This window comes from Ursus maritimus, unplaced genomic scaffold, assembly GCF_017311325.1.
Source record: "Ursus maritimus isolate PB19 unplaced genomic scaffold, ASM1731132v1 scaffold_5, whole genome shotgun sequence".
Taxonomy (NCBI): Eukaryota; Metazoa; Chordata; class Mammalia; order Carnivora; family Ursidae; genus Ursus; species Ursus maritimus.
In genome coordinates, this window is record NW_024426663.1 from 82,301,852 (window position 1) to 82,311,540 (window position 9,689).

The 9,689-nt window shown below is 35.8% G+C and overlaps 1 protein-coding gene across 1 annotated transcript; it reads right to left on the reverse strand.

Annotated features, from left to right (window-relative positions):
- Positions 1-257: 257 nt before the first annotated feature.
- LOC103680800 (olfactory receptor 2M3-like) lies at positions 258-1,196 on the reverse strand. Its single transcript, XM_008710280.2, has one exon. It carries the CDS (start codon positions 1,194-1,196, stop codon positions 258-260), a length of 939 nt encoding a protein of 312 aa, XP_008708502.2.
- Between the last annotated feature and the right edge of the window lie 8,493 nt (positions 1,197-9,689).

Genomic DNA, 9,689 nt, shown 5'->3' on the forward strand with positions numbered 1-9,689 from the left:
ATATGCCAAAAAATTCCTGAACCTTTCAGTCCACCTATAATGTCCTTATTCAACAAATGGCCACGAATGTAGTTATAACTTAATTAAATGAAAATAATAACAAATGAAATAATTTTCTTTAAAATGAAAGGATTGTGTTGTTGCCCAGGAATGTGCTTTTCCAAAAATGTATACATAAGAAGCGCCATTTTAAAAAATCAGAATGGAAAGAAGGACACTAAAGAGAACTTAGCAAAGCATGAAAATAATTAAGCAATTTATTGTCCAGACTTGCCCTTCCCTAATACCTTCATGAATGCTCTTGCGACTTCCTTGTTGCGGAGGCTGTAGATCAGGGGATTCAGCATGGGAGTAAGGATGGCGTAGAAGACAGAGACCATTTTGTCCTGGGTGGGGGAACGATCTGAAGTGGGCCGCATGTACATGAACAAAACTGCTCCATAGTACATTCCCACCACTATGAGGTGAGATGAACACGTGGCAAAAGTTTTTCGGCGACCCTCACCAGACGCCATGCGAATGACAGCCAGAATAACACGAGCATAGGAAGCAATGATTACCGCTACAGGGAAAATAATCATTATTATACAGCAGTAGAAAAGAACTTCTTCAAATGTTGATGTGTCATTGCATGAGATGATCAGCAGGGAAGGAAAATCACAGAAGAACTGGGCTATTTCCCGGGACCCACAATAGGAGAAGGAAAATGTAGCTACAGCATCAATGACACCATCAGTAGAACCCAGGATCCAGGAAGATGCAGTCATAAGACCACAAATTTTGGGACTCATAAGATTGGGATATCTTAGAGGGTGGCAAATGGCAATATAGCGGTCATAAGCCATGACTGCCAACAGGAAACATTCACAGCCAATTAGTGATGTATAGAAGAAAATTTGTGTGGCACAACCTGCCACAGAAATGGACTTGCTGCCAGACAAGTAGTTGAAGGCCATCTTGGGTACAGTGGTGGTGATGAGCATGAGGTCCATGAGGGACAGTTGGCTGAGGAGGAAGTACATGGAGGTGTGGAGCTGGGGGTCCAGGTAGATAAGGAGAATCATAGCAGTGTTTCCCATGAAAGCCACTATGAAGATGACCAAGACCAAAGAGAACAGGAAGATGTGGGTGGGGCTGTGACTGAAGATTCCCAGAAGGATGAAATCAGAGGTGAATGTCTGATTGCCCCATGCCATGATTAATGTGTTCTTTATCTAATACAAGAGAAAGTGATATTACTTCATTAATTTGGTAAACATGTATTCAGTGCCTTACAAAGCAAGCAAGTGGTAAATTCTGTAAGTCAGTGATTAAGATGACATCACTGGACCTAGGAATCTCAAAGAACAAAAAGTATAATAACAGAATGAACTATGTTCTCTTGGTACTAATTTTTACAAGAGTGGAACTTTTCCTAAGTTCAGCTTCTAAACATCCTTTGAAAATTAATGTAAAAATATACATCTTTATAATTGATAGTGTGTCTTCAAAAAGGAAAATTCCCAAAATCAATTAGACAGTGCCTCGAAACATCAGAAATCTTTTATAGGTTAGTTGATAAAGAAATTAAGCTTAATTCAGCATGGGTCAAAATGACAGAGATAAAGAATACAATATGGACCTTTGCTTTCATGATACTGTGTGATTTTTCTGTCAGTGTTAACCAAACCTTTATATTTGTCAGTTACTTTACAGTTTAGAGTGTTTGATTTGTAATTTATAGTAAATGTTTATGCAGTAAGTGGACGAACTGAGAAAATATTTTAATTATGCAAATATAAAAGCTTTGTCTCCTTTTGTATAACCCAATATGATAGGGTGACTTGTGTTTCCCCAAAAGAGATATGTTGAGTCTTAACCCAAGCATCTCAGAATGTAAACTCATTTGAAAATAATTAGCTAAGCGTGCTTGGGTGGCACAGTTGGTCAAGCATCCAACTCATGGTTTCAGCTCAGGTCATGATCTCAGGGTTGTGAGATTGAGCCCCAAGCACAGAGTCTGCTTGAGTTTCTCTCTCTCACTCTCCCTCTGCTCCTGTCTCCCACACTTTCTCTCTCTCAAATAAACAAATAAATCTTAAAAAGAGAAAATTATTAGCTAAGATGAGCTCATACTGGAGTAGGGCAAACCCCAATCAAATATGACTGGCGTCCATATAAGATTCCCATGCGAAGACATAGACACGAGGAGAATGCATTGCAATAAAGGCAGAGTCTTAAGTTATATATTTATATACCAACAAATTTCAATGATTTTTAGTCATCACCAGAAGCTAGGAGAGAGGCATGGAACAGATTTTCTTACATCCCTCAGAAGTAACCAAGCCTGTTGATATCTTGATTTTAGAATTCCAGTAGTCTCCACTACTCAGAGAATTTAATTGTGTCATTTTAAGCCAACCTGTGTGTGGGACCTTGTTATGCTTCACTGGAAATGAATACATCTGATATCTCCTAAAAAAATTACTACATACAAAAACAGAAATTCAGAGAGGCTTAAGGTTCATACATTCAAACAATGCTTATGAATATCTGTCTATGTGTTGGGTACTGGTAGTAAAGCAGCTGTCAAAAAAATATATATATATGTATATATATATATATGTATATATATATACATATATATATATATATATTTGCCCTTACATATTGTAATCAGATGGTGACAAAAAATATTAAAACTGAACATAATAAAAATTAAAAGTAAAGGGGTGCCTCGGTGGCACAGCGGTTAAGCGTCTTCCTTCGGCTCAGGGCGTGATCCCGGCGTTCTGGAATCGAGCCCCACATCAGGCTCCTCTGCTGGGAGCCTGCTTCTTCCTCTCCCGCTCCCCCTGCTTGTGTTCCCTCTCACACTGGCTGTCTCTATCTCTGTCGAATAAATAAATAAAAATCTTTAAAAAAATTAAAAGTAAAATAATTTAAAATAGTAAAACACTATAAAGTTGTGGGAAAATAATTGAAAAGAAGATGTTAACATTACACCTTGAATTTTGAATAATCAAGGAAGCCCTCAGGCATCTGATGGTATCTGACTAATGTAAAAGTCCAGGAGAAGTAAAAAGAGAGAGAGAGAGAGAGAGAGAGAGAGAGAGCACTCTATAAGAAAGAGCAATGCATGCATAAATTCTACAAAATGGAACCTATATGCAAACAAAAAAGAAAAAAAGTGAAATATATAGAAGATATTAGGGAAACAGAGATTGTAAATTAGAGTTCTATTTCATGTTCATTGTAGCATTTAAAATTAAATTGATGAGGTAAGTATACATGCATAGGAAAAGTTAATATATGAAGGAAGGTAATAAAAACAATGCCATAAGCAGAAAGATAAATCTGGCCAATAAAACAATTAGACAGGGATGCACTTTTGCTCAGTTGTGAATATTTTTGTGAATATATCAAAAACAAAACTAAACAAAAAGGCCAAGTAACCAAAAAGTAGCAAGGGAAAATTAATCTGTAGAGGAAGATAAAATGTTGAATTCTGCTTCATGAGCTTGAAAAGATTTTTTTTTAAGTGGGGAGGTAGTAAAATACACTTTCTTTAAGTTTTTATTATGTATACAAACTATGAATGATGTTGTAAGAAGGAAAAACACTCAAAGATATTTTAAATTTTTAATTCATGAATGATTATGACCTAAAAATACTAATCTACTGGAATGGTTTGTCTGTATTTTCATCTCATGATGTCACAAAGAAGAGTGACTGGATTTCATGACATTGTGATTCTGTGTACAGGTCCATAGCAATGGCAACTCATTAATCATAGAAATCATGCCCAGAAATTGAGAAAAGAATCACTGAGTGAACTAATTAAAAAAAAAAGTCATGGAGTGGCCAGGATTTGATTTAAAAAATTAGAAAAGCACTGAGCAAAATGATGCCAGACACATAACGGTGTAATCAATTCTGCCTGCAAAATTATTTATAGTCTTTTGTACAGGAATGGTCAGGAAACAAAACAGTTGAGAAAAGTAAAAACAAAAAAATCTCACATGATCCAAAGTGACCATAGCAAACTTGTTTCTGATGTCAAAATACAACATGAATGAGGATCAATAACAAGGTTAATAGCATAGCTGCATAATCTGATAGCTACACTATCATTAATAAGCCTCAATATTAGAATGTTGAATGAACAAAATAGATCACAGGCAAACTCTTCACAAACCCTACAATATGAAGTTTAAATACAGATGACATATTATTTAAAAAAAAATGTAACAGTGTTGAAATAACAGTTATCACCAGTGAGGACCAAGAAGGTTATATAATTAGAAAGTCTCATGCTAATTTTCAAAAACAAGGGTATAATGTTTTTGTAGAACACTTTGCATATGTAGTAAATTAGTCGTTAAACTTGAAGTTATATAAAACAACTTAAAAATACATGTAAAGGACTTGGAAGGGCATGTAACAATGGTAAAGCATCTGTGAATGTGAGCTGTGCTTATTAAAAGAAAATGAGGTCCAAAACTACCTTACAATGATGCACCCATGTTCTTATCCTCATTCACCACTTTTTTCCTACTCACTTCACCACCAATTTTTTTCTCACCTAAAGAACACCAGCATTGATTTTTATCCAACTGTTCCCATCTGTGAGCTGAGGCAAGTAACTTAACTCCTACCATAATTCTATCCCAACAAACAGGATAGTACCACATTCCTCAAAAATAATATTGTACAGATGAAATGAAAGAATAACATAAAATGCCTGCACAAATATCACTTAAGAAATGAAACCAGTTATCTCCATATAGCCATGTTCAACAGAAAGTATCGCATTAACTAACAAATATTCTTACCTGATTATTGATATCACGTCTTGCATGAGTTTAAATAGTATACAATTCCAAATGAGAGAGTACATTACCAGAAAGGAAAATTACATATCTTGCACGTTTTTTTATTTCTTTTTTGTTGTTTTTGGTTTTGTTTTTGTTATTTTTATTTTTTATTTATTTTTTAATAATATTTTTTGTATTAAGTGTTTTTTTATTATATTATGTTAGTCACCATACAGTACATCCCTGGTTTTTTATGTAAAGTTTGATGATTCATTAGTTGCATATAACACCCAGTGCACCATGCCATATGTGCCCTCCTTACTACCCATCACCAGCCTATTCCATTCCTCCACCCCCTCCCCTCTGAAGCCCTCAGTTTGTTTCTCAGAGTCCATAGTCTCTCATGCTTCATTCCCCCTTCTGATTACCCCCCCCTTTCTTTATCCCCTTCTTCCCATACTGATCATCCTAGTTCTTATGTTCCATAGATGAGAGAAATCATATGATAATTGTCTTTCTCTGATTGACTTATTTCACTTAACATTATCTCCTCCAGTGCTGTCCATGTTGCAGCAAATGTTGAGAACTCATTCTTTCTGATGGCTAAGTAATATTCCATTGTATATATGGACCACAACTTCTTAATCCAGTCATCTGTTGAAGGGCATCTCGGTTCCTTTCACAATTTAGCTATTGTGGACAATGCTGCTATGAACATTGAGGTGCATATGGCCCTTCTAATAATATTTTTAAATTATATTATGTTAGTCACCATACAGTACATCCCTAGTTTTTGATGTAAAGTTCTATGATTCATTAAATAAGTCAAGAAGAGAAAGACAATTATTATATGGTTTCACTCATTTATGGAACATAAGAAGTAGGACAATCAGTAGGAGAAGAAAGGGAAGAATGAATCCGAGGTAAACAGAAGGGGGAATGAACCATGAGAGACTGTGGACTCTGGGAAACAAACTGAGGGCTTCAGAGGGGCGGGTGTGGGGGAATGGAATAGGCTGGTGATGGGTAGTAAGGATGGCACGTATTGCATGGTGCACTGGGTGTTATATGCAAGTAATGAATCATGTTTTTGTATTTCTATAATCAAAGAGAAGAAGAAGGAGAAGAAGAAGAAGAAGAAAGACGACAAAAAAAAAAAAAAAAAAAAAACAGCTGCAGCAGCAGCACCTAACACACACTTGGGAAGTTTATCATTACTGTTAAAGAAATCAAAACACAAAATAATGAACTAGAACCATGAGGCACATCTAGGGATAGTTACTTATAGCGTTCATGAGATCAGCCCAATGGCTTTATAACACCACACATTTAAGTATAACTCTAAATTTATTATATTATTTAACATACTATAGAATCAGCATTACTCTAATTAAATGGATATGTATATAGATGAACGTGAATACATATACACCTGTGAAAATATACATAACTTTGTAGATATTTTTTAAGCAGAAAATTATTAATATGGTTTTACTTAAATTCTAAAAACACTCATGGAATATGGGATTCATACCTGCTCTGAATTGTTTTATTGGGAGCTTACCCTCTGTTGCTTCTCTGGGAAACACAAAGCAGCAGTATAAATCAAAGGGATTTTTACTCCTAGGTAATCGCTACTCTGCCGACCATGGTGAGAAGATGGAAAATTAATTTTCTAGTCCTCTGGGGATTCCATTCCCTTGTCTTTAATTATAACAGTTTGCATTGTTTTCCATCCCCTCTCCTAGGACAAAGAAACAGAATTTGGTTTTGTTTGTTTTGTTTTGTTTTGTTTTTAGTACTTACTCTGGGTAGATAATTATGTCTCCTTCCATACGTTTTAGTTTGAACTCCCTGAAACTTTCTGCCCCCTCTCACACAGTAATAAGAGGAAAAACATACTGAGTGCCTCCTGTGTAATTGGCACTGTGGCAAACGTATATGCAAACTCACAGACACTTACCAACATGGTGATAGGTACTCTTATAATTTAAATTTTTTTGTTCGTTTTCTTCCTGTTTGTAATACAGCTGATGAATGGTGGACAAGATATTCCAATGTTAATGGCAACTCCATTTTTTAGCTTTATTAGGCTTTATGAGCACATGAAAATTGAATATATTTAAGGTATTCAACTTGATATTTTGATCAATGTATATATTATGGAATGACCACCACCATCAAGCTAACTAAAATAATCCTCATCTCAAATAGTTACCATTTTTCCTGTGCAGTTAGAACACTTGAGATCTACACTCTTAGTAAATCTTGAGACTATAATAGGGTTTTGTCAACTAAGTATAGTCACCATGCTCTACATCAGGTATCCAGAACTCATTCAGCTTCTATGCTGCACCATCACTCTTCCCTGTACCCTGTCTTCCAATATTATAGGAGGAGTGCATCACTTTACTTGGGCAGAATTGACATTTTTAAAAAAATATCTTGAAGTTCTCCACATACTGTTCAATCTATTCATATTTTCCTTAATGTCTTTTATAACCTTCAAAACCTCTATTTTAAAGTGAATACCTTGCTGGATAGAAATGTCCGTGGGTATTTTATATTTGATTGCTCCAATGTATGGATCATGTTTCTACTACTTTTCCTTTGCTTTTGTTGATGTATAGAAATCTATTGATTGCTGTATGTTGATTTTTAATCCAAGGATGTCATTTCCTACTCTAGTGTTCTTCATTGCAGAGACAAATACTACATGGAAGTGATGGAAAATTTTGTTTCTGTTGTTCCATTTTTAGACTTCCTTTTCTTAATGTGTATCATTAGAATAAAATACATAAACACTTATAGCATGATAAAATATATACTAAACATATGTTATTTGTAACATATAATACTGGTTATGATTATAAAGTTCCACTATCAAGGTTGGCTTGAGGTATTGATAGACATACTAAGCCCATTAGTATAATGCCTTTCTATTTCTTTCATGAAAGTTTTATCAAGTCATTTAATTGGATAAAATAATGGCTTACTTTCATTGAGATAAGATGATTATTCTCCTTTAGTTCTTCATAGGCTAAATTACATTGACAGATATTCTTAGCTTTTCTTTCTTTCTTTCTTTTTTCCTTTTAGAGGGGGTTTTGGAGGTGGGGAGAGGGAGAGAGAGAATCTTAAGCAGCCTCCACGCTTGGCTCAGAGCTTCACCTGGGAATTGATCTCACAATCCTAAGATCCTGACATGTACCACAATCAAAAGTAAGACGTCCAACTGACTGAGGCAACCAGGTGCCCTGGTATTCTTAGCTTTATACATATTTCAGTGAGAACATAGTATTTAAAAATAAATATCAGTGTATTCACCACTCTCTTTAAAATATAATATTACAGACTAAATTGAACCAAGTGGGTATTTGTATACATAATCTAAATAATGCTTTTTTAGTCTTCATGTAAACGTGTAACAAAAGGCCTACATTTCTTGTTACATATCACTTATCTTTTCATATCTTTATATGTGCATGGTACCTCTTTGCATGTTTTGTTTTTTTTTCTTTTGGATTTTTTAAATTTTGTTCATTTTAATACATATGGAGATTTATATCTCCATTTATATATATGTATATATAAACGGATATATAATTTCATCTCCTCTTGAAAAAACTAAATTCAGTATCATTGCTCAGGTTGAAATTTTCCTTTGAACATATGCTCAATTGTACCTAAAATAATGATGGGAAATGGAATCTTTGCCAAAAACAACTTTTTAAAATTATGATATGTTATTCACCATACAGTATATCATTAGTTTTTGATGCAGTGTTCCATGATTCATTGTTTGTGTATAACACCCAGTATTCCATGCAATTTGTCCCCTCCTTAATACCCACCACAGGGCTAGCCCATTCCCCCTTGCCCTCCCCTCTAAAACCCTCAGCTTGTTTCTCACAGTCCATAGTTTCTCATGGTTCATTTCCCCCTCTATTTATGCCCCCTTTATTTTCCCCTTCCTTCTCCTACCAATTTCCCTGCTATTCCTTATGTTCCACAAATGAGTGAAACCATATGTTAATTTTCTTTCTCTGCTTGACTTATTTCAGTTAGCATAATCTTCTCTAGTCCCATCCATGTTGATGCAAAACAGCTTTTTTAATGAATTTTATAAATATTTCCAAATGTCTCCCAAAGAAACTATAATAATTTACATTATCAGTAGAGCCATAATTTTAACTTATATTGCTCTCTATCCTTTTTTTAAAAAAAGATTTTATTGAAGAGAGGTGTGAGCTCAAAAAGATGGTGGAGGAGTAGGAGACCCTATTTCAGCCAGTCCCCTGATAAAGCTGGATATCTACCAGACCATCCTGAACGGCCATGAAATCAGCCTGAGAAGTAAGAAGATATATCTGGTTCTCTACAAATGAACATCTCTGGCTCTGGGTATCAAGGTATGAAGTGGGAAGCCGAGAGTCTCCGTGCAGATATTGGAAGAAAAATGGAAGGGCGAGGGAGCTGCCATGCTCTGGATGAGGGAAGTAGAAGCCTCCTGTGCTGGGGAGTGGGCCAGACTCATGGACCAGTAGCCACAGGGAAACCAGATTGAAATCAGAAGTTCTAGAGCATGTGTGTAAACCAGACTTAAACTGGGAGCTCAGGAGCATGTGCACAAACTGGGGGAGGCTGGCAGTTTAGAAGCACAAAGGGCAGACACATGCCAGCCCTGGGAAGGAAGACTGGGAGACCTATTGTGGGGCACACAACACAGGACGCTATGGGTTTTTAGCAGCGCAGTCAGAAATGGAGTTAGAGTGGCCTGGAAAGCTCAGTGAAGACCAGACTGTGATCTCTCTGTTCTGAGACAGAGGATTGGATATGGTCACTGCTGCTCTGACTCTCAGAAGAGACACAGAAAGCTACCGAGGAAATCCA

Bases quoted from the DNA above. Each gene is read 5' to 3' on its own strand.
- LOC103680800 (XM_008710280.2), bottom strand. From the start codon at position 1,196: ATGGCATGGGGCAATCAGACATTCACCTCTGATTTCATCCTTCTGGGA.